The sequence below is a fragment of the Oncorhynchus mykiss genome, chromosome 23 (genome assembly GCF_057628025.1).
Source record: "Oncorhynchus mykiss isolate SJ-2025 chromosome 23, ASM5762802v1, whole genome shotgun sequence".
Lineage (NCBI taxonomy): Eukaryota > Metazoa > Chordata > Actinopteri > Salmoniformes > Salmonidae > Oncorhynchus > Oncorhynchus mykiss.
The window spans coordinates 30,626,551-30,653,244 of record NC_143044.1 but is presented as its reverse complement, the minus strand read 5'-3'; the positions used below and the strand labels follow the sequence as shown (position 1 = coordinate 30,653,244).

General features: G+C 42.8%; 1 protein-coding gene across 1 annotated transcript; it reads right to left on the bottom strand.

Moving 5' to 3' along the window:
- Nucleotides 1–748: 748 nt before the first annotated feature.
- timp2a (TIMP metallopeptidase inhibitor 2a) lies at nucleotides 749–19,234 on the bottom strand. The gene is made up of 5 exons (XM_036960448.2): nucleotides 15,662–19,234; nucleotides 6,401–6,501; nucleotides 6,191–6,299; nucleotides 5,395–5,519; nucleotides 749–3,409 (listed from the first exon to the last, which is right to left on the bottom strand). Exons 1-5 carry the CDS (start codon nucleotides 15,789–15,791, stop codon nucleotides 3,212–3,214), a joined length of 663 nt encoding a protein of 220 aa, XP_036816343.1. The 5' UTR covers nucleotides 15,792–19,234; the 3' UTR covers nucleotides 749–3,211.
- Nucleotides 19,235–26,694: the final 7,460 nt, after the last annotated feature.

The window sequence follows — 26,694 nt, the reverse complement described above, 5'->3', positions numbered from 1 at the left end:
ATGCACTTCCTGATTAAACCAGTCACTAAGTCAGTGTATATGTCGATACTATTCTCAGGAGGTGACCCTGAACATTTCCCAGTCCATGTGATCAAAACAATCTTGAAGGATAGATTCTGATTTGTCAGACCAAGTTTCTGCCTATAAGTGGGGAGGAGCAGAATGGAGGCATGATCCGATTTGTCAAAGGGAGGGCGGAGGAGGAGAGCCTTGTAGCCAACCCAGAAAGGGAGAATAGCAACGACTAGCGAGTCCTCGATGCATTTGATGGTTGTGGTACAACGGAGAGTTTTATGCACAAAAATAAATGTGAGGTAGTATTTGAACGAGGCTAGAATCTGGCCAGTGAGACGACAGCTCCATGTTAGCCACCATACTGTCAACAAGAGTCGTCACCATTTACATAACTTATCGTCACACCAAAATGTCAATTCCCTGAGCAGGAAAAAAAGCAGAGCATTTCTTGAAATGTATTAATCTATGTTAGCATTTAAGCCTTCTGATACATTTAGAATGGCATTTCCAACATAAGGCCCCATTATTGACCACTGCAAGAATAACAAACAGCACCAAAGTTTTCACCAGAAAAAGTGATTCAAGTACTCCGTGCAATTTGGGATGCAGGCTCTATTTTCAGACCCAAAACAGCAATAGTCTCTATTTAGTCAGCACCCTTTAGTGGTGCAACATGGGAAACACTAAATCAAGGGCTGATAACTACCAACAGCACAGAGACACACAGAGAAAGTTATTTCAAAGGTTTGGTTTTATTTGATAATACTGTTGTATATTTTTGTACATTGGCTGAACGTCCACAAGGGACTTACAAAGCACTAAACACATGCATAGTCTGGTTGTCTTCACACTCCACCTCTACACCCACAAAACCCCATCAACCCTTCCCTACCAACTTAGCACGTGTACATCTGAAAGCATTGGATAAGGTAGAAGAAATATGGTATTACCAAGGGATTGCCTTCTGAAAGAGAATGAGCACCATGTTTATTATATCCAATCTGCTTTAGATCTATACAAGGGTGAGATTCACAGGAGGTTGGTGGCACCTTAACTGGCGAGGATGGGCTCTTGGTAATGGCTGGGGCGGAATGAGATCAAATACAAACAGTTTCCATGTGTTTGATGTCATTCCATTGACTCAGTTCCAGCCATTGTTATGAGCTGTCCTCAGTAGCCTCCACTGGTGAGATTCATTCTCTCACATGCTCCCAGCGCAAGAAGACTTTCACCACTTTAAAGAGAACGACAGACTTGATGGGGAGACAAAAAAAAAAAAAAAAAGTTAAATCTAAACACTGGAAAACAAAAATGTACTAAAAATGGAAAGTCCACTTTTGTTATTCCATAATTCTTTAAATCCAAATTAATATAATATAGCAATCTACTGAGATCTGAGGAGTATGTGCCTCAGACCTCAGAAGATGCCATTTCATTTCGATGTGGTTTCCTGAGAAGTTACACTTCTCCAGGCATTGTGAGATCTGATCACCTGCACAATGCAACTGACTGCAGTTAAGACGACCTGGCTGTCTGGTTGAGTCCCATAAGACACCCTATTTCCTTTGTAGTGCTACTTAATTCCCCCCCTTTTCTCTAAAATTAGTAATTACAGTCTTGTCTCATCTCTGCAACTCTCGTATGGATTCGGGAGAGGCGAAGGTTGAGAGCCATGCGTCCTCAGAAACACAACCAAACCAAGCTGCACTGCTTCTTGACACAATGCACATCCAACCTAGAAGCCAGCCGCACCAATGTGTCGAAGGAAACACCGTACACCTGGTCAGTGTGCACTGCGCCCGGCCCGCCACAGGGGTCGCTAGTAACCCCTGGACAACGCTGGGCCAATTGTGCACCACCCCATAGACCTCCCGGTCACGACAGAGCCTGGGCTCGAACCCAGTGCCTTAGACCACTGTGCCACCTGGGAGACTTGTAGTACTACTTTTGACTAGGGCCCATATAGTGCACTATAAATAGGAATAGGGTGCCATTTGGGATACACAGTCTGCCTGACTGCAGTACGATATTAAAAACACTAGAGAATCACATGGTTTGGTCTTTACTGGAATTCCTCTTCAAAGTGCAAATCTAGTTCTAGATCTAATGATGCAAATAACAAACAAAAAAGTATATGCATAGGTTCTGTACAGCAATCTAGAGGGAGTGGGTAGAGACAGTGAGGAGGGGTGAGGGGGTTGTTGAGTCTAGAAGGGGCATCGAGGTGGGGGGGGGGGGGGGGGGGGGTGCAGGGGTAATATGTGATACCATAGGCATCCATCTCTATCACATGCCATAGACTGGTCCGGTGAGACATGCATTCAAGAAGGTTATTTTAAAATGTTGTTATTCCCATATTTGTCTGACTGGTCTGCTTTGGTTATTCAGACAAAATGAAATGCAACTATTTATAAAAACTAAACACCTTTCTTACCAAATGTCTATTAGAACAAGCTGGGAAGTCCCGCCTCGCCATCAATCTGATTGGTCCTAACAGCATGGTTATGAGAAGCAACAAATAGCGTTTGACTAGTTAAAAAGAAAAAAGGCATCTTGGAATATGGCTTTGAAATCAAACAGAATGAGGAAACATAAGTAATGTTGAGCCATCATTGAATAGATATGGAGTCGTTCTAACCTGGGTAGTTTGACAGGGGTAGAGAGCGCACTACTTTTGACCTGGGCTCTGTTGCCATAACCCCAAGAAATTCTGTCCTCCTGACGCCAGCCTCAGGGGAATGTGACATCATCACCACCACACGACCTGTATAGACGGGTCTTGTGGCACTAAATAGCTACACAAACATCCTGAGCCCCTGTCTAGCTCCTTCCCCTAGCCTCTAAACCTTCTGTGTTTTGCAGTCCTGAAGGAACCGGATGGGTGTAAGCAATTTGACAAATACCATTTAGGGGGCTAGGTGGAGCCATCACCATACTATCAACATATCCAGTCCCTTTAGATCTGCAAACACAAGGGGTAGTAGCTGGGAGTTGTTTTTGGACCAGTACATTGTTAACCAAGCTCTCTTAAATCATTCTGCTTTGCCTCGTTATATTTTATATGTGTATCAAATTAATGTTGTCCTTTCACAAGGAACTTATTTTCTCCCCTAATATTTCATGAAATGTTTAGAAACATTTTTCTTTAATCAGGTTGTGCAGTGGGCAGCTGGAAGGGGGTAGGGGCAGAAAGTGACTAGGGGTCCTCGATGTCCAGGAACTCCTTCTTGGGCGGAGTCACACCGCGATACCAGGAACAGGAGCCATCGGCCCTCTTGACGCAGGTGTAGTGGTTAGCTTGGCGACCGTGCACCTGCTTCTCTATCATCAGGTCTGTCCACAGACACTCCTCTGGAGCAGAAATGGCACAGGGCAGGGAGGGGCAGCGCACAATCTACACAGAGAGCGAGACAGATACACAAGTTAAAAGGACCAAGTACCTTACTGTAATAGATCCATTTAAAAATGGGCAAAAATACAGTGGAAAGAAAAGGTATGTAAACCTTTTGGAATTACCTGGATTTATACATAAATTAGTCAATTTGAGCTGATCTTCATCTCACAACAATAGACAGTGTGCTTAAACTAATAAAAACAAATGGTTTCAATTATGTATTCAATATAGACAAGAAAATACATTCACAGTGTAGGTTGTAAAAAGTATGTGAACCTCTAGGCTAATGACTTCTGCAAAAGCTAATTGGAGTCAGCTAACCTGGAGTTCAATCAATGAGACAAGATTGAAGATGTTGGTTAGAGCTTCCTTGCCATATAAAAAAACCCCACACAATTTAAGTTAGCTATTCACAAGAAGCATTGTCTGATGTGAACCATACCTTGAACAAACGAGATCTCTCTTAAGAACTGTTGACTTGCATAAAGCTGGAAAGGTTTACAAAATTATCTCTAAAAGCCTTGCTGTTCATCAGTCCACGTTAAGACAAATTGTCTATAAATGGAGTAAGTTCAGCATTGTTGCTACTCTCCCTAGGAGTGGCCATCCTGCAAAGATGACTGCAAGAGCACAGTGCAGAATGTTCAATGAGGTTGAGAAGAATCCTAGAGTGTCAGCTAAAGATTTACAGAAATCTCTGGAACATGCTAACATCTGACGAGTCTACGATACGTAAAACAAGAATGGTGTTTATGGGAGGACACCACGGAAGAAGCCACTGCTGTCCAAAAAACCATTGCTGCAAGTCTGAAGTTTGCAAAAGAGCACCTGGATGTTCCACAGTGCAACTGGCAAGATATTCTGTGTACAGATGAAACTACAGTTGAGTTGTTTGGAAGGAACACACAACACCATGTGTGGAGAAAAAAGGCACAGCACACCAACATCAAAACCTCATCCCAACTGTAAAGTATGGTGGATGGGAGCATCATGGTTAGGGGCTGCTTTTCTATCAGACAAACATTTATTCCCAAGTTTATCATTTTGCAGGAGAACGTTAGGCCATCTGTCCACCAATTGAAGCTCAACAGAAGTTGGGTGATGCAATATAACAACCCAAAACACAGAAGTAGATCAACAACAGAATGGCTTCCACAGAAGAAAATACGCCTTCTGGGGTGGCCCAGTCAGAGTTCTGACCTCAACCCGATTGAGATGCTGTGGCATGACCTCGAGAGAGCAGTTCACACAAGACATCATAAGAATATTGCTGAACTGAAACAGTTTCGTAAAGAGAAATTGTCCCAAATTCCTCCTGACTGTTGTGCAGGTCTGATCCGCAACTACAGAAAACATTTGGTTGAGGTTATTGCTGCCAAAGGAGGGTCAACCAGTTATTAAATCCAAGGGTTCACATACTTTTTTCCATCCTGCACTGTGAATGTTTACACTGTTCAATAAAGACATGAAAACGTGTAATTGTTTGTGTTATTAGCTTAAGCAGACTGTCTATTGTTGTGACCTAGATGAAGATCAGATCAAATCAAATTTTATGACCAATTTATGCAGAAATCCAGGTAGTGCCAAAGGGTTCATATACTTATTCGTGCCACTGTAGCTTTTTAGCAAAAAAAAACTTGTTCTTAAGCAAGAATTTTGCTAAGTCAGAGTAGGGAGGGGAAAACTAAACTAGCTGTTATTATTGGCAGAGAGGTTTGTTACTGGTCTATTAACCAATTTGCACTGTAAAGCCAAAACTCCCACCCAAGCAAACTTGCTGATTAGAAGGCCCTCTAGATAGTTGCTGGTTGAAAATACAAAAATCAGGAAATAACTGATAAAAAAAAATACAAAAATGAAAAGTTGTACAACAGCTGATGAAACTAGGATAGAAAACACAGGGAAACAGAATTGACTGCACTAGGCCTTTAAGATTGGTTGTCCTAGCCACATTACTCCTTGCTTCCCACCACCTCCCTCCCTACCTTGCAGTCACAGCCCATCTGATAGCGCTGAGTCAGACTCTTCTTCTGAGTGGGGCTCATGGACTCCCAGGGCGTTATGTAGTCACACAGGGTCACATGCATCTTCCCACCTGCCTCCACCTTGCCTACAGGGAGCAACAGAGGGAGAAAGAGAAGGAGGGTGAGAGCAAGGTGGGGGGGAAAAAAAAAAAAAAAAAAAAGAGGGGGTGGGGTAAGGAGAGGGAGCACGAGAAAGAAAGGTTCTCTAAAACAGCAACAGATGTGGTTCTGAAACGTGATAACTGAGTCACTGAAATCAGACAGCAGCTTCTCTTTTACTAGCCCCCCCCCCTATAGATCGGGGCAGACAGCGATAAGAAAATGGAGAAGAGATGGTGAGGAGGGACGAGAGGGGTGAGTTGTTGAAATGCTTGTCGGACAGAAACTGGTTTTCACCATACTGAGGTCCGTCCGGAGTCCTAAAGAATCCAGAAGGAGGAAAACGCTAGCCTCAGCAGTTCCAGTTCTGGTGTTCCCTGTAATTAAGCTGAGTGTGTGTGTAGGGAAACCAGAGCGTACATGATCTAATGCCCCTCTGTATGTCTACTCCAGTTGTGCTCACTCAGCACCATCTAGCATAGCCTCATCCCAGATCTGTTTGTGCCGTCTTGCCAATTCCTATGGTCATTGTAATACCAATAACCGTAGGAGTAGGCACGAGAACACAAACAGCTCTGGGAGCAGACTACTTCTAGCACACAGCGGAGGGAGATTATTATGCCATGTCATCAGTGTCTGGTCAGATGACTAGCCTTACCGGATATTAGGTACTCCTTCTTGCCGCTAGTATCCAAGGTAACACCACACACAGCAGAGACCGGTGAAGTGAAGATCGCCTCAATGTCCTGGTCAGGACCCTTAAACATCTACAACACAATAACAGGTAAGGGGTTAGATGAACACAGGTCTTCGATCTAACAACCCCAGGTCAGGGGGGGGGGGTTAAAGTTCATGGATGTATTCTCACCTTGATCTGCTTGACCTCATACTGGATCCTCTTGATGGGGTTTCCATAGATATCATTCCCAGTATCCACCTCCTTCTCCCCCACCACCTTCGCTCGGATCACTGCAGGGAGACAGAGATATGGGGTCAGAGGACATCAAGAATACACACACAAAAACAAAGCAAAGCTTCTGTTTGAATACTTCCTGCAACAGTACAGCTCATTAACCACCTGCAGATGGAGCCCAGGCAGCCTAAACAGCAGCTTGTAGTTCCTACATCAATAAGACCCAACACAACCCACAATACAGTACTGTACAGTACTAATACTGTTTCAGGTTGTGAACTAGCTGCCAGTACCATTCCACATCACGATTTGTTAGCACATATTGTCAGCACATATTGTCAGGGAGGGATGTGTGCTTCACTGAAACAAGGGAGTGATTGAGGCACATTATCAAGGAGAAAGAGAGCACGCAAGAGAGACAGGGACAGCAATAGCAAGAGAAAGAAATCAGAGGACACAACATAGGGACACTGAAGGATAGAGGACAGAAAGTGTGAACGAGCTGTAGTTCCTGTGTGTGTGTGTGTTAAAGACCTCTCAGACTACATCATGCTTCAGCTATGGGAATGGAAAATATGAGCAATAACGTAAAATCACCAGAGAGACACACACACACCACAGGGGTGACTGCCATTGCTCTACACCCTTGGGTTCTCTTTATGGCATGGAACAGACAAATACAGAGGGGTTCACTGCCCCCCCCCCCCCCCCCCCCCCCCCGCTCTCTTTCGCATGCTTTTCTGCACATGTAACCACTTCAAGTTCATACACATGGTGCTGACTGAGGCTGATGCAAAACACACGCCAGCGGTGTACCTGGCTGGCTCCCTTTCCTGCATTCCGGGGAGTTTTTCCCCTCTCATTTCCGGACCTCATTCAGGTCCAGAGGCTAATGAGCACTAAGGACCCTGGGTATACAACAGTGTAGAGAGAACTAGTGATACATTTTTGGGGGAAACCATCACATATCGGGATATTATTTTTGACAAGATATATCGTTTTGACAATGTGGCAATATTATTTTTTGCGCTAGTTGGCTGCAGTATTTATGCATTTCCATCACTGATCCAAACTCGTTTGTGGCTCTCTTGTCCCTCTGCAGCAGACATACAGTGAGCAATTTGTTTGGACTATGGAATCACAACACAGTCACAGTATTGAGTCGCAATACATATAGAAGCGTGAGAATAGCAATACATATTGTATCGGCACCTAAGTATCGTGATATCGTATCATGAGGTCCGTATCAATTCCCAGCCCTAGAGAGAACGCTCAGCTCAGGGTAAAAGTGTAGGGGCGGCAGGTAGCATAGCAGTTAAGAGCATTGGGCTAGTAACCGAAAGGACGTGGGTTCAAATCCCAGAGCTGACTAGGTGAAGAATCTTTCGATGTGCCCTTGAGCAAGGCACTCAACCCTCCTGTAAGTCACGCTGGATAAGAGCGTCTGCTAAAATGTAAAAGTGATTCAGGACTGCTGCCTGTTTAACGACTTTTGCAGGAAATATGTTGTTTTCCTAAATAGGCACCATTTCCCCTGCTTGCGATTTCTTAACTAGGTCATATGAGCACCCCGTGTTGAGTGCAGCAGAGAAAGCTAAGAGGTAAAAAAAAAATAAAAATAAAAAAAAAATAAAAAAAAAAACACACAAACAATAGCTATGCAGAATTACTTATACATCCCAGCACTAAGCAATGTCTTTCCATGAAAACCATCCTGAGTTCACCCAACCCTCCACCACACCCCATCTCTCCATCAGAGCAGTGGTTCTAGGGGGTGACATGGCCTCCCCCTTCCCAGCCCCTGCTGGAGCAGGCTGGGAAGTCCCCTGTCTTTCCCAGGGAATAAAGATGTAACATTAGCTGTAAAATAAATCTGGTGCAATGCGTCACTTCCCACTGGTTGATACAACATTGTTTCCGTGTCATTTCAATTAAATTACATTGAACCAAGGTAGAATAGTCATGTGTCCAGTGAGTTCTCACTTCGGAGTGATGCTTTTGTTGTACATTGTCCCTGTCCAAATAAACGTAATAAATAAAATCTGCCTACAAGTTAGACATGGGAGCAGGGAGGTGTGTGTGACACCAGGGACAAATGTTAATCACTTAGCTGTTAGTGCCACTACTCTGTGTGTGTGGGCTGCAGAGGATACGGACTCTGTTCTATCAACTGGCGGTAGTACACATCCTGGCGGTAGTACACATCCTATCATACCATCCTCTCCTTCTTATTTCCTCTGAATATGGACGGGAGCATAGCTTAAGCATATTCTTGGCCTCCCACTGCAGTCCAACTCATTTTGATGAGCTTGGTGGGACTGCTACACTAAGAGGTATGTACGTATGCTCAAAATGACCAGGACACAGAGGGATTCTGAAGAGGAGTCAACACTTGAAAGTCAGAGGATCCCATCCTACAAGTCAATAGTGTGTGTGTTATTTAAATTTAACAAGGCAAGTCAGTTAAGAACAAATTCTTATTTGGCCTACCCCGGCCAAACCCTAAAACAGACGACGCTGGGCCAATTGTGCACCGCCATATGGTAGTTCCAATCACAGCCGGTTGTGATACAGCCTGGAATCGAACCAAGGTCAGTAGTGACACCTCTAGCACTGAGATGCAGTGCCTTAGACCGCTGCGCCACTCTGGAGATGTTTGAGAAAGATTATCATAGAGGGAATGGTCAGAAGGATAGGAGGGAAGTTTGTGCCATTTCCATGGATACCATGCATATGTGAGAAGTCCTTAACTTTGTTTTTTTCTTTTGAGTACCCAAAACTGACAGCCAGATGTTATAAGCTGCCATGTCAATGCATTAGAGAGAGAAAGATATACATTTCTTTGTAGTGTATGCATGTGTGTGTACTGTATGTACAGTAGTGTGTGTGCACAGCACCCATCCCACTGGGCAGAGACGTAATTTCAATGACTAGTTTTGATTTACACTGAAAAATATTTTAAAAACGCAACGCAATGTAAAGTGTTGGTTACACACGCATAAATTTATTTCGCTCAGATTTTATCCACAAATTTGATTACAATCAGGAAGCTGAAGAAATTTGGCTTGGCACCTAAAACCTTTACAGATACACAATTGAGAGCATCCTCTTGGGCTGTATCACCACCTGGTAAGGCAACTGCACCGCCCCCAACCGCAGGGCTCTCCAGAGGATGGTGCAGTCTGCCCAATGAGTCACTGGGGACAAACTACCTGACCTACAGCAACCAATGTCACAAGAAGACCAAAAAGTTCAAGGACAACAACCTGAGCCACTGCCTGTTCCCCCCGCTATCATCCAGAAGGCGAGGTCAGTACAGGTGCAAAGCTGGGACCGAGAGACTGAAAAACAGCTTCTAGCTCAAGGCCATCACACTGTTAAATAGCCATCACAAGCATATTAGAGGCTGCTGCCTAGACTTGAAATTACTGGCCACTTTAATAATGTTTACATATTTTGCATTACTCATCTCACATGTATATACTGCATCTTAGTCTATGCCGCTCTGACATTACTTGGCCAAATATTTATACATTCTTAATACACACAATCTAAAGTAAAGGAATTGTTAGATATTACTGCACTGTTGGAGCTAGAAAACAAGCATTTCGCCGCAATATCATCTGCTTAACATGTGACCAATAAAATGACATCCGTGTTAGTGAGAATTTCTCCTTTACCAAGATAAGTCATCCACCTGACAGGTGTGGCATATCAAGAAGCTGATTAAACAGCATGATCATTACACAGGTGCACCTTGTGCTGGGGACAATAAAAGGTCACTATAAAAATGTGCAGTTGTCACAACACAATGCCGCAAGTTGAGATTGTGCAATTGACATGCTGACTGCAGGAATGTCCGCCAGAGCGTTTGCTAGAGAATTGAATCTTCCATAAGCCCCCTCCAACGTCGTTTTAGAGAATTTAGCAGTACGTCCAACTGGCCTCACAACCGCAGACCACTTGTAACCACGCCAGCCCAGGACCTCCACATCCAGATTCTTCACCTGTGGGATCGTCGGAGCCCAGTCACCCAGACGGCTGATGAAATCGTGAGTTTGCACAACCAAAGAATTTCTGCACTGTCAGAAATTGTCTCAGGGAAGCTCATCTGCTTGCTTGTTGTCCTAACCAGGGTCTTGACCTGAATGCAATTTGGTGTCGTAAGTGACTGTCGCTTCATTTGGCAAACGCTCACCTTCGATGGCCATTGGCACACTGGAGACGCGTGCGCCTCATGGATGAATCACAGTTCAAATGTACATTGTCATTTAGCAGAGACTCTTATCCAGAGCAATTTACAGGAGCAATTATGATTAAGTGCAGATTTTTGACCTAGTTGGCTCAGGGACTTGAAACAGCGACCTTTCGGTTACTGGCCCAACACTCTTAACCGCTAGACTACCTGCATCAGGTATATGGAAGACAACATGTATGGCATCATATGGGCGAGCGGTTAGCCGATGTCAACATTGGTGGACAGAATGCACCATGGTGATGGTGGGGTTATGTAAGGGGCAGGTATAAGCTATGGACAATGAACACAATAGCATTTTAGTCGATGGCAATTTGAACGCTCAGAGATATCATGACGAGATCCTGAAGCCCATTGGTTTGCCATTCATCCGCTGCCGTCACCTCAAGTTTCAGCATGATAATGCACAGCCCCATTTCGCAAAGATCTATAGACAATTCCTGGAAGCTAAAAATGTCCCAGTTCTTCCATGGCCTGCATACTTACCAGACACGTCACCCATTGAGCAGGTTTGGGATGCTTTGGGTCAACGTGTACAAGTGTGTTTCAGTTCCCGCCAATATTCATCAACTTCGCACAGCCATTGAAGAGTTCTACAACATTCCACAGCCCAAAATCAGCCTGATCAAGAAGGAGATGTGTCATGCTGCATGAGGCAAATGGTGGTCACACCAGATACTGACTTGTTTTCTGATCCACACCCCTACCTTTAAAAGGTATCTGTATTCCCAGTCATGTGACATCCATGGATTAGGGCCTAATGAACTCATTTAAATTGACTGATTTATATGAACTGTAACTCCGTAAAAATCTGAAATTGTTGCATGTTGACTTCATATTTTTGATCAGTGTACATTTGGTTAAGTTGTCAACTAACTTGAATTCAACAAATGTCACCATGTCAAAAAAAATAATATGCAATTCCCTTATGTTGATGACTTCTTGAAACTCCAATCTTTTTCACGTTGATTCAACGTTGTATTTATTTTTGTTGCTGAAGTGACGTGGAAACAACATTGGCTCAACCAGTTTTCCCCAGCAGAATCTCTTTGAAGTGGTCTGTGTGTCTGTTGCTGTCCCACTGCATTAGTCTGGTGCGGAGCGGGAAAACCCCAGGAACATTCCTGTCATTCCTCGCAGCTACACCCCTCAGAGGAAGGAGGGAAAGAAGAAAGGAGGATAGAAAGAGAAAGAGCGAGAGAGGACTTGTGAGACTGTAGTTCTTAGAGGGACTCTAAAGCAGAATTTATACTAACCTACTTAGTCCATCTTATCCTCCCTTGCTCGCTCTTTATGTCTTCCTCTCATCCTGCTGTGCCACGTCCACAAACCAGGCAATACTCCTAGCCCCACAGCAGACGCTGAAGCACTGTAAACTCACAGGGGACTGTGTGCAGTGTTTCCCCTGTATTATTTTAGCAGCAGCTCACCGCCACTGCTAAATTGTTGCTGCCACACACACAAAAAAAAAAAACACAAAAGTATGTGGACACCTGCAAAAACATCTTATTCCAAATATCATGGGCATTAATATGAGGTTTGTCCCCCCTTTTTCTGCCATTACAACCTCCACTCTTCTGGGAAGGTTTTCCACTAGATGTTGGAACATTGCTGCAGGGACTGGCTTCCATTCGGCCACAAGAGCATTAGTGAAGTCAGGCAATGATGTTGGGCGATATGGTGTTCCAATTCATCCCAAAGGTGTTCAATGGGGTTGAGGTCATGGCTTTTGTGCAGGCAAGTCAAGTTCTTCCACACCGATCGACAAACCATTTGTATGGACCTCGGTTTGAGCACGGGTGCATCGTCATGCTGAAACAGGAAAAGGCCTTCCCCAAACTGTTGCCACAAAGTTGGAAGCACAGAATCATCTAGAATGTCATTGTATGCTGTAGCATTAAGTGTTCCGTCAATGCGCCAGTCCAATGGCGGCGAGCTTTACGCCACTCCAGCCGACGCTTGGCATTGCGTATGGTGATTTTAGGCTTGTGTGCGGCTGCTAGGCCATGGAAACGGATGGAAATGGAAATTTCATGAAGATCCCGATGAACAGTTCTTGTGATGACATTGCTTCCAGAGGCAGTTTGGAACTCGGTAGTGAGTGTGACAACCGAGGACAGACACTTTTACGCGCTTCAGCACTCGGCAGTCCCGTTCTGTGAGCTTGTGTGGCCTACCACGTCACGGCTGAGCCGTTTTTGCGCTAAGACGTTTCCACTTCACAATAACAGCACTCTAGCAGAGCTTGAGATGCGTGTGTGAATGTATGTGTGTGTGTGCGCAGAGTCAAAGTTGACACACCTAATCATTCAAGGAGTTTTTACATTTTACTATTTTCTACATCAAAACTATGAAACACATATGGAATCATGTAGTAACCAAAAAAAAAAAAAGAAGCTTCAAACAAAATCAAAATATATTTTATATTTGCTTTTCTTCAAAGTAACCACCTTTGGCCTTAATGACAGCTATGCACTCTTGGCATTCTCTCAACCAGCTTCTCCTGGAATGCTTTTCCAACAGTCCTGAAGGAGTTCCCACATATGCTGAGCACTTGTTGGCTGCTTTTCCTTCACGCTGCAGTCCAACTCATCCCAAACCATCTCAATTGGGTTGAGGTCAGGTAATTGTGGAGGCCAGGTCATCTGATGCAGCACTCCATCACTCTCCTTGGTCAAATAGCCCTTACACAACCTGGAGGTGTGTTGGGTCATTGCCTGTTGAAAAACAAATAATAGTCCCACTAAGCGCAAACCATCACACCTCCTTCATGCGTCATGGTGGGAACCACACATGGGGAGATCATCCGTTCACGTACTCAGTGTCTCAAAGACAGGGTAGTTGGACCCCCCACCCCTCCAAAAAGATAAAAATAATAAATTTGGCCTCATCAGGCCAAAGGACAGAGTTCCACCGGTCTAATGTCCATTGCTCATATTTCTTGGCACAAGCAAGTATTCTTATTTGTGTCCTTTAGTAGGGGTTTCATTGCAGCAAATTGACCATGAAGCCTGATTCACGCAGTCTCTTCTGAAATGTTAATGTTGACATGTGTCTGTTACTTGAACTCTGTGAAGCATTTATTTGGGCTGCAGCTTGAGGCTGGTAACTAATGAACTTCTCCTCTGCAGCAGAAGTAACTCTGGGTTATCCTTGCCTGTTGCGGTCCTCATGAAAGCCAGTTTCATCATAGGGCTTGATGGTTTTAGCAACTGCCCTTGAAGAAATGTTCAAAGTTTCTCCCAGACTGACCTTCATGTCTTAAAGCAATGGACTAATTTCTCTTTGCTTATTTGAACTGTTCCATAATAATGGACGGTCTTCTACCAAATACCAAAAAACAAATGATTCAAAATTCCTATCTTTAACAGCTGATAATTCAAATATTTACTAAATATAAATATGACAAAGAAAATGACATCTTTAGGATATCTAAAGGGAAAAAACTTTTAGTGTTGCACTACTGTGAAATCACTAATGTAACTGTTCTGTATACCACCCCCACCTTGTCACAACAAAAAAACTGATTGGCTGAAATGCATTAAGGAAAGAAATTACACAAATTAAACAAGGCACACCTGTTAATTGAAATGCATTCCAGGTGACTACCTCATGAAGCGGGTTGAGAGAATGCCAAGGGTGCAAAGCTGTCATCAAGCCAAAGTGTGGCTACTTTTAAGAGTCAAATATATTTTGATTTGTTTAACACTTTTTTGCTTACTACATGATTCCATATGTGTTATTTACTAGTTGATGTACTCACTATTTTCCACATTGTAGAATGATAGTAAAAATAAAGAAAAATCATTGAATGGAGTAGGTAAGGCCAAACTTGACTGGTACTAATATAAATAAAAACAAAAATAATTGGTTTAATATAACTTTTTGGGATGGAAAAACACTTTCAGTGTACACTTGAGTATAACCAGATAAAGTTTGTAGAAATGATAAAAAAGGTCAATCATTCAATCTTCGATAACTTGAAATGACCCCAGAAAAAGCTCAAGCAATGAAACCAATTGATTTTGTTTGAGCATAAGAACACATAATTAGCCATGGCAAAATGTGTAGAATTGCAGGAAAGTAGCCCCTTTGATCCAGAAAAAAATCTTGCTTATTTCTAATAGCACACCTACCTGATAATATTGTATGGTGCCATGTACAGGCTAAGAGCCTTAATATTTTTTTTGCCAATATTGGGCTCATTTTTGGGCCGGGATTATAGATAGTTGGTGTTGGCATCATTCAGTTTCATTCACTGGAGTAAAAAACACCAGAAATTAGCTTCTCACAGTTCTACAAAAAAATAAAACATTCTGGGGGCATGTCACACTCTTTGCCACCACACGCAAAAAAAATCTAGGGGAAACAATGTCATGCATGTGTCACCTCTGCCTTACTATCAGACCCTGTCCAATATGTCTGCAGAATTCTCAGGTAGAGACAATGCAAGCCTTCAAATCTCTCAAGCAAAGTTACTAATCATCTCCTGCTTACATTTGAGGTTGGAAATTGGTCAATCGATTCTCATCAGTCAACAGCCAGTGTGGAAAAGAAGGGTGGTTCCATGTCATTTCAGCAAACCATGACACCAACCATCTCAGATTATGAAATTAGTTGGGTTTTTTTTTTAAACACAAAAATGTTTCCTTATGCTTGTTTTAATATCATTTGATGAGACATCAAGCTAATTGATTGATTGGACACAAATTGGCCATTTTAATTTAAATTATTTAACATATTCAATAAATATAGTACCTAACATCCGATTTGGAACAAACTTTTTCTACTAATGAGTAAGACCCTGAAGAAGTGACCAACTCTGCCACCAGTGTAGTGACTTTGGGAAAACAGACAGAACTGGCAAGCACACCTTAAAGGACCAGACTTCTTGACAGAGGCTATAGTAATGACGCAACAACAGAAGGTACACGTGAGGGCGTAGCCTGTCAATCACTTACCAACGTCCGCGTTACAGAAAGCCTGTTGCGGATGCACGGGTGCACAGCTGCAAGCTTCCACTAGCTCCTCTGCCCGCCACAAAATCAGTACGGTCAGCGTACAGAGGACGCCGTTAATTGACAACGCCATTTTCTCCCGCGTTGTTTACCTTCCTTTGAAATGCGGGGGGGAAAAAAAGTGTCCCTATTGAGAGTGAAATCCGTTGAGCGCTGTCTGTGTGCGTAGGCGATCTGTGTGTGAGTACAACTACAATGAGTGTGTTGCTCCGAGACCAATGACAAGAATAACGGAAAAAGACCGCAGGTAACGACACGCAGTTTAGCAGTTCTGAGCAGGAGGAAACGAAAATCCACCTTCAGAACGTCGTGAAGGAACCGCTGATGCACTGTCGAACAGTGCGACCGTTCACTGGAGTCTGTTGCTCTTCCTTTCGGGATCAGATGGGTTTTAAAGGCTGCTGTATGTTGGACTCCTCCCCCCTCGGTAACGATTCGTCCTGCGGTAGGCGCTGAAGCTTCTCATATTCTCCTCTCTTCTGAATCGCATCCCTCTTCTCCGTCTGTAGCTGCTGCTGACGTTATCAGCATATTCAGAGAGAGTGAGAACATTATAAATACCACCAATATTTATCTGTTTATTTACAGTGAAAATATTCATACCCCTTGACTTATTCCACATTTTGATTACATTTTTGTTATCTCACCCATCAACCCACAACACCCGATAATGACAAAGTAAAAAAATGTTAGACATTTTAGCAAATGTATAGAAAATGAAATACATAAATATCTAATTTACAGAAGTATTCTCACCCCTGAGTCAATACATGTCAGAATCATATTTGCTAGTGATTACAGCTGAGTCTTTCTGGGTACATCTAAGAGCTTTAGACACCTGGATTGTACAATATTTGCACATTATTCTTTTTAAAATTATTCAAGCTCTGTCGAGTTGGTTGTTGCTCATTGCTAGGCAGCCATTTTCAAGTATTGCCATATATTTTCAAGCCAATTTTAGTCCAAACTGTAACTAGGCCACTCAGGAACATTCAATGTCATCTTGGTAAGCAACTCCAGTGTATATTTGGCCTTGTGCTTTAGGCTAGTGTCCTGCTGAAAGGTGAATTTGTCTCCCAGTTACTGTTGGAAAGCAGACTGAACCAGGATTTCCTCTGGGAGTGTGCTTAGCTCTATTCCATTTCTTTTTAACCTATAAAACTCCCTAGTCCTTGCCGATGACAAGCATACCCATAACATGATGCAGCCACCACCATGCTTGAAAATATGAAGAGCGGTACTCAGTGATGTGTTGTTGATTTTGCCCCAAACATAACACTTTGTTTTCAGGACATAAAGTTAATTTACTTGCCACATATTTTGCAGTTTTTTAGTGCCTTATTGCAAACCGGGATGCATGTTTTGGAATATTTGTATTCTGTACAGGCTTCCTTCTTTTCAATCTGTAATTTAGGTTAGTATTGTGGATCAACTGCAATGTTGTTTATCCATCGTCAGTTTTCTCCTATCACAGCCATTAAACTCTGTAACTGTTTAAAAGTTACCATTAACCTCATGGTAAAATCCCGAGCGGTTCCCTTCCTCTCCAGCAACTCAGTTCGGAAAGAGGCCTGTAGTATCTTTGTAGTGACTGGATGTATTGATACACCATCCAAAGTGTAATTAATAACTTCACCATGCTCAAAGGGATATTCAATGTCTGTTTTTTATTTTTATCCGTCTATAAATAGGTACCTGTCATTGTGAGGCATTGGAAAACCTCCCTGGTCTTTGTTGTTGAATCTGTGTTTGAAATTCACTGCTCGACTGAGGGACCTTACAGATAATTGAATGTTGCACACAGAGTGAGTCCATGCATCTTATTATTTGACTTGTTAAGCAAAGTTTTACTCCTTAACTTATTTAAGCTTGCCATAACAAAGGGGTAGAATACTTATTGACTCAAAACATTTAAGCCTTTCATTTTTTATTTATTTGTAAACATTTCTAAAAACAAATTCCACTCTGACATTATGGTGTATTGTGTGTAGACCAGTGACACACCATCTCAAGTTAATCATGAAGGCCTGATTCACGCAGTCTCCTCTGAACAGTTGATGTTGAGATGTGTCTGTTACTTAAACTCTGTGAAGCATTTATTTGGGCTGCAATTTCTGAGGCTGGTAACTATAATTAACTTATCCTCTGCAGCAGAGGTAACTTTGGGTCAATGTATCTTCCCCCACTATTCGTACTATAACTATTTGCACATTGGTAAAACACTGTATATAGCTGATAATACACTGAACAAAAATATAAACACAACATGCAACAATTTCAAAGATTTTATATGAGTTACAGTTCATATAAGGAAATCTGTCAATTGAAACAAATTCATTAGGCTCTAATCTATGGAATACAGATATGCATCTGTTTGTCACAGATACCTTAAGAAAAAGGTAGGGTTGTTGATCAGAAAACCAGTCAGTATCTAGTGTGACCACCATTTGCCTAATGCGTTGTGACACATCTCCTTCGCATAGAGCTGATCAGGCTTTGTGGCCTGTGGAATGTTCTCCCACTCCTCTTCAATGGCTTTGCGAAGTTCCTGGATATTGGCGGAAACTGGAACACGCTGTCGTACACATTGATCAACAGCATCCCAAACATGCTCAATGGGTGACATGTCTGGTGAAGTATGCAGGCCATGGAAGAACTGGGACATCTTCAGCTTACAGGAATTATGTACAGATCATTGCGAAATGGGGCCATACATTATCATGCTGAAACATGAGGTGATGGTGGTGGATGAATGGCACGACAATGGGCTTCAGGATCTCGTCAGGGTATCTCTGCATTCAAATTTCCATCGATAAAATTGTTTCATTGTCCATAGCTTTTGCCTGCCCATACCATAACACCACCAAGGAGAAATGCTCATTTGTGCACTAAATTTGAGAGAAATAAGCCTTTTGCGTGCATGGAACATTTCTGTGTTCTTTTATTTCAGCTCATGAAACATGGGACCAACACTTTACGTATTGAGTTTCTATTTTTCAGTATAAAACACTTGAAATGTTTTTATCTTTTTGAAATCTTGTTTACTGTTAATTTCTAATAGTTTTTTGTTGATGTTGTTTTTGTTTATTGTTTATTTGCTTTGGCAATGCATACATACAGTATGTTTCCCATGCCAATAAGGCAAATTTGAATTGAACGAGAGAGAGAGACCCTCTGAAAGGTCAGAAGAGTAGGGGTTTTCTTTTGACCCCACTGTGCGCTGTCCCTGACCCCTGACCTGATAGAGATAGAGGTCAAGAGGTCAGGATTTACATCAGGCTTTCGACACTGCGGCTGTTGGTCACCAAAGTTAGGATTTAACGACCGAGAGTTGACCTTTAAAACAGAATATGTTGACGTACATCTATGACAACAGTTGAATGTATGGGGACACCTCTGGAAGTGACACACAAGACATAGTATGACAGACAGTACAGAAGTACAAATATGTGTCACTGTCACCATGGAAACCCCAACAGGGCTGAGTCAACCCAATCCAGACAAATAACCTTTTAACCCTGCAGAACTTATCTTTCCCCCTTTTAAAAACGTGCACACAAGCACATACACACACGTTTTAAAAAAGTGCTTCTGTATAACAATGCAATATGGTGGCTTGACTATCTGGATGCCTCTGTTGGTGTCGCTGATGTGCAGGGTGTGTGTATGTTTGTCTTTGTTTGTGCGTGTGTGTTTGTGAGAAAGAGAGAGCAGGGAGGACAAATGTACTTTAATGGCTGTGGTGATCGACTCAACTGGGAAACTATGCAGAGAATGTGCAGTGTGTGCCCAGAACTGGTGGTTTAGTCATCTTTCTGCTCTCATCTCACTATGAAATGACCCCAAAACAAGATGTCTGCTCAGTAGTCAGTGATCATAGTTCATTTGTAAGCACCAACTCTATCAGCACAGGCAATTAACCGTCATGATAATAAGGTGTGTGTGTGTGTTCATGCGAGTGAGTGAATCAAAGCTAGATTCCGGTCTGACAGCAAAAGTGGATGTTCCATGTCTGAAGCAAGGCTCATCATCACGTGAGGCTGCAACACTACTTCTAACTCTTCTGCTTTCTGATGATAGGATGTTAGGGGGTGAGGAAATGCAGATAATATACAGAAGCTGTGCCCAGAAGAGATGTGTAGCAATACCAGGGCATGACAATTGTGAAAGTTACAGCTTCGTTGGTACACACTCACACATACACATGCATTTGCTCAGTACACAGCTTCTCAAACACACACAGGTAATCACACACAGACGCAACCTTCCATTGCTGTTTTGCTCAGTCCATGGTGAGATTTTACAACCACTTTAGTTACCGAAATGTATGAATCGTAAATGTAAATAAGGTTGTTTTATGAATGTTGAGGACAAAGTTTTTGTCACTTGAAGCAATAGCACCACCGTGTGGAGAGCAAAACATTTGGCTAAAAAAGACCTGGCAACCAGAGGGCTAGAAAGCCATTTCAATGAGTTACACAGCTGACTTTAAAAAGTAACCAGAAATAACTATTGATTTGTGGCATCTCGAGTGGCATAGCAGTCTAAGGCACTGCATAAGGCACTGAGTCATCACTGCAGACCGGGAGTCCCATAGGGTGGCGCACAATTTTGTAATTTTTTATTTTACCAGGCAAGTCAGTTAAGAACAAATTCTTATTTTCAATGACGGCCTAGGTTACAGTGGGTTAACTGCCTGTTCAGGGGCAGAACGGCAGATTTGTACCTTGTCAGCTTGAACTCGCAACCTTTCGGTTACTAGTCCAACGCTCTAACCACTAGGCTACCCTGCCACCAATTTCCCCACCATCATACAATTGCCCCAGCATCATCTGGGTTAGGGGAGGGTTTGGCTGGGGGAGGCTTTACTTGGCTTATTGGGCTCTAGCAACTCCTTGTGTCATGCTGGGCGCCTGCAGGCTGACCTCAGTAGTCAGTTGAATGTTGTTTCCTCCAATACAATGTTGCAGCTGGCTTCCGGGTTAAGCTGTTAAGAAGTGCGTTTAGGTAGGTGTTTTGGAGGACACATGACTCGACCTTCGCCTCTCCCGAGCCCATTGGGGAGTTGCAGCGACGAGACAAGATAGTAATTGGATATCACGAAAAAGTAGTTATGTTTGAATATTTAGATTGTTAGCTGGTTAAGTCCTTGATCCTACTTTGTAATATACCCCTCAGGCCAGTGTATAAAACCCTCTGGGTTTAGAGTTGTGTTATCCACCAGAGAGATGAAGACTTCGAGAAATAAGGTTATTACAGTTGAAGTTGGAAGTTTACATACACCTTAGCCAAATACATTTAAACTCAGTTTATCACAACATTTAACAGTATTCCTGACATTTAAACCTAATAAAAATTCCCTGTATGATATCAGTTAGGATCACCACTTTATTTTAATTATGCGAAATGTCAGAATAATAGTAGAGAGAATGATTTATTTCAGCTTTCATTTCTTTCATCACATTCCCAGTGGGTCAGAAGTTTACATGCACTCAATTAGTATTTGGTAGCATTGTCTTTACATTGTTTAACTTGGGTCAAACAATTCGGGTGGCCTACCACAAGCTTCCCACAATAAGTTGGGTGAATTTTGGCCCATTCCTCCTGACAGAGCTGGTGTAACTGAGTCAGGTTTGTAGGCCTCTTTGCTCGCACACACTTTTTCAGTTTTGCCCACAAATTTCCTATACGATTGAGGTCAAGGCTTTGTGATGGCCACTCCAAAACCTTGACTTTGTTGTCCTTAAACCATTTTGCCACAACTCTGGAAGTATGCTAGGGGTCATTGTCCATTTGGAAGGACCATTTGTGACCAAGCTTTAACTTCCCGACTGATGTCTTGAGATGTTGCTTCAATATATCCACATCATTTTCATGATGCCATCTATTTTGTGAAGTGCACCAGTCTCTCCTGCAGCAAAGCACCCCCACAACATGATGCTGCCACCCCGTGCTTCACGGTTGGGATGGTGTTCTTCGGCTTGCAAGCCTCCCCCTTTTTCCTCTGAACATAACAATGGTCATTATGGTCAAACAGTTCCATTTTTGTTTAATCAGACCAGAGGACATTTCTCCAAAAAGTACAATATTTTTCTCCGTTCAATTGCAAACCGTAGTCTGGCTTTTTTATTGCGGTTTTGGAGCAGTGGCTTCTTCCTTGCTGAGCGGCCTTTCAGGTTATGTCGATATAGGACTCGTTTTACTGTGGATTTTGTACGTTTCCTCCAGCAACTTCACAAGGTCCTTTGCTGTTGTTCTGGAATTGATTTGCACTTTTCGCACCAAAGTACGTTCATCTCTAGGAGACAGAACATCATCTCCTTCCTGAGCGGTATGATGGCTCCGTGGTCCCATGGTGTTTATACTTGCGTACTATTGTTTGTACAGATGAATGTGGTACCTTCAGGCGTTTGGAAATTGCTCCCAAGGATGAACCAGACAATTCTTGGCTGATGTCTTTTGATTTTCCCATGATGTCAAGCAAAGAGGCACTGAGTTTGAAGGTAGTAGGCCTTGAAATACATCCACAGGTACACCTCCAATTAACAAAAATTATGTCAATTAGCCTATCAGAAGCTTCTAAAGCCATGACATTTTCTGTTTAAAGGCACAGTCTGTTTCTGTTTAAAGGCACAAGCTGTTTAAAGGCACAGTCAACTTAGTGTATGTAAACTTCTGACCCACTGGAAATGTGATACAGTGAATTATAAGTGAAAAAAATCTGTCTGCAAAAATTATTGAAAAAATTACTTGTGTCATGCACAAAGTAGATGTCCTAACCGACTTGCCAAAACTATGGTATGTTAACAAGAAATTTGCGGAGTGGTTGAAAAATGAGTTTTAGCCTCCCGGGTGGTGCAGTGGTTAAGGGCGCTGTACTGCAGCGCCAGCTGTGCCACCAGAGACTCTGGGTTCGCGCCCAGGCTCTGTCGTAACCGGCCGCGACCGGGAGGTCCGTGGGGGGACGCACAATTGGCCTAGCGTCGTCCGGGTTAGAGAGGGTTTGGCCGGTAAGGAAATCCTTGTCTCATCGCGCACCAGCGACTCCTGTGGCGGGCCGGGCGCAGTGTGCGCTAACCAAGGTTGCCAGGTGCACGGTGTTTCCTCCGACACATTGGTGCGGCTGGCTTCCGGGTTGGATGGCACTGTGTTAAGAAGCAGTGCGGCTTGGTTGGGTTGTGTATCGGAGGACGCATGACTTTCAACCTTCGTCTCTCCCGAGCCCATACGGGAGTTGTAGCGATGAGACAAGATAGTAGCTACTAAACAATTGGATACCACAAAATTGGGGAGAAAAAGGGGTAAAATTCAACAACAAAAAAAAGAGAAAAAAAGAAAAACTAGTTTTAATGACTCCACCCTAAGTGTATGTAAACTTCCAACTGTATAGCCATAGTATGATTTGATCAGCAACACACATCTACAATGCACACAGGTAAAACATGCACAGGTAATCACAGACACACACACACGCACACACAGAGGATGGCACCTCTCAGTTGGTGGGGCATTTTATTTCTATAGGAGGACCCGTTTTTTTCACGGGACCTCCTGTGTACACACGCTTGCACATGCACACATTTTGTTAATGGGTATTATAATAAAGACCATAGGCAAATTTGGGGAAGCTTACAATTTATCCTACAATTTCCACCTATCTGTGTGTCTGTTATGATGAACTATTCACCCCCCAAAGCCAATACTTTGGTGGCTACCTTTTGCAGCAATTACAGCTGCAAGTCTGTCTGTGACAAATCTTGTGACACTTAGATTGCACACAGGTGGACTTTATTTAACTAATTATGTGACTTCTGAAAGTAATTGGTTGCACCAGATCTTATTTAGGGGCTTCATAGCAAAGGCGGGTGAATATATATGCACACACAACTTTTACGTTTTAAGAATTTTTTTAAACAAGTTATTTTTTCAATTTTACTTCAGCAATTTGGACTATTTTGTGTATGTCCATTACATGAAATCCGAATAAAAATGAATTTAAATTACAGGTTGTAATGCAACAAAATAGGAAAAATGCCAAGGCGGATTAATACTTTTGCAAGGCCAATGCAGTGTATGCAACTAACTAAGTAAAACACATAGACCTAAAGCCGACAAATAAAAACAGTAGAAAGTATCCTGATGAAAATGCAGGTTCTTTCAATTGCATTAATGTCTCTACTCTGCCTGTCTGCCTCCCATTTGATCTGTCTTGACTTGAGCTCTCTCTAGTGTAGTGCAACATTGTATCAATTCAGCAGGTTGGTGTGTTTGGGCGGCATGCTCCATTAAAGTTATCAGGACAGAAAAACCACACACATGATCACTGCTCACATGGAGCACTCCAAACAAAAGACAATTAAAACATTGACAAAACTCCCAAATGATGATTATGAAATAAACCAAAGTTGTTCCTCACACGTGTAGCAGGTTGTGAACTCAACGTTTTCACTCCGAGAATGACAATGGTAAAGGACTGTAATACAAGAATTAACAGAAATGAATGTAATCAAATGACGGGGATTAACGGTATATTTAGCAGGCCTACTGGTTATTTTTGATATGGGGAATTTATAAAAATGTAACAAACAGTCAAAGGGCAAACAATTCACACAATGAAACAATGAGTGTACAAGGGTTGGCAGGAGACAGCGGAGCACATTCTGGAGATTTGCCACACACCCCTCCCCTTCTTCTTGTCTCAACATTTTAAAATATACTCAAGACACATTATCTTCACACATAGATGCTTTTCACTGACAGCCGCAACTCAGTAACCATCTAGGCCTATTGCCACGCACGCTGCCCAAATAGGCATTTTTATTGTACCTTTATTTAATTAGGCAAGTCAGTTAAGAACAAATTCTTATTTACAATGATGGCCTACCCCGGCCAAACCCTAACCAGGACAAACCTGGGCCAATTTGCGCCGCCCTATGGGACTCCCAATCACGGCCGGTAGTGCCGCCTCTAGCATTGCCTTAGACTGCTGTGCCACTCGTGAACCGTAGGACTATGCACTTGTGATTTGAAACAATCCACTGCTATTTAAAAAAATATTTAAAAGCTAATGATCCTCTGTGGCTAAGTCATGCTCTCTGGTATAGTATTTTACAGTAGTAATTATATAATTTTGGCAAAACATCAATTTACTTTAGGGGAAGACAGCATCTGAACAGTGTATATAATGACGAGATGCTCATGTCTCCGCCCTAACAATGTGTGTCGTTGTCCCAAAGGTGGGAATGCAGGCATAGTATGACCATAGAAACACATTGGGCTTATTCAGGACACATTTTGGCGAGAGTGACTCATCTCGTTTCGCCTCCTCTCTGCTGGAACTAGCGAGCGAAACAGCGCCTCTCTGTCTGACTATATCTAGCCCATGCATCTGATGATGTTTGGCCAGAAAAAGTATGATGTGCCATACTCCTTTTGTACAGACAGCATCAGATACATGGTCTACTCGTAAGGAGACACAGGGGCGCTGTTGCGCTCGCTCTAAATGCTTTATCTGAGATTGATTCATCTTTCTGTTGGTGCGCGTCCCGAGACGCTCAATATTTAAATATTTTATTTAGAGGGGCATGGAGGTACGGGTAGGGTGGGCCAGACTCCCTATGCCCCGCCCATAATGCCGGCCCTGACACACGGACACAAATCCCAACCATCTGCGTGCAACTGCTTTTAGCAGGAGAAAACATTTGACCTTTCTCTCGTTTTAGACAAAGAACAGAAAAACGCAACACATTGTGTCTGGCCTTTTCTATATTTTTTCTTCCTCTTCCTCTCACCTCTCCCTTTTGGCTGTGTTGGTTGGCATGACAACCATATTTGATTCATTTGTGAGAAGTGTTTGGGGTGGATGGATGGTAAGCTAGAGAGAGGGAGGAAGAGAGAGAGGTTGTGTTCACTCCCTGGACCACATACTGCATTTTATAGTAGAAACATCTCTATCTCATTTTTGATAATGAGATACCTAATTGAAACAGGTGACCAGGACCAGGCCAGTGGTAACTGTGCTTTGTTCTTTTGACACAGTTAAAAATGTTCTGTTCAATTTCCCACCAGGGCTCTTTAGATATAGCCTGGCTTACGCGAACCACGTGACCACACAGCGAGGAAGAGCATTTTGCTCAAAATCATAATGAGGAATAGCTTTTTTCTCAAAATGTATTTTTTTTACACTTTTAGTGTGTGTACTAGAGGAGGCTGGTGGGCCGAGCTGTAGGAGGACCGGCTCATTGTAATGGCTGGAATAGAATTAAAGGAATGGTACCAATCACACCTAACAGATGGAAAAAGTGTGTGGGACTCCTTTCCATTGATTCTATTCCAGTCATTACAATGAGCCTGTCCTCCTATAGCTCCTCCCACCAGGCTCCTCTGGTGTGTACTTACCTGTATTTATACTTGGGATTCCGCTTTTCAACAGTAAAAGTAAGAAAAATTGCTGGAGGACTTCTTTAAAGGGACATTTCTGATTGAGACGACATATGCAGCACCGTGAAAGTGTTCTCCGTGAATGTGGAAGCATTGCCGTTTAAAGGTGCATAGCCAACAAAGTATGATCGGATTGAATACCGGCCTGACTCTATGGTTGTGTGTTTTTGCGTGTGTGCGCGTGGTATATACAGTATGTGTGGCTTGGGAAGGAGACAAAGTCACAGACTCTATTCTTCAGACATTATGACTGGTTCTTAGTTGAAGCGTCACTTTGTCCTTGAAAGTAAAATAATTCAGGCTTTTGATTGGCGATAGAAAATACATTTACTTTGAAAATTAGATCGAGGCCTTTCCAAGTAGGTCCTCCATACATAAGTGTGTATGTGTGTGTCTTTCTCTTTCTTTTCTCCCTCTATCTCAAACTACTCATTTTCAGAAGTTGGCACTCTAGAGATGAAACCTAGAGCCTTAGGCCTGTAGGGGCCAAGGAGAGTGCTAGTTGTTTGAGGTCAGGGGCAGTCAAGGTTGGGGTA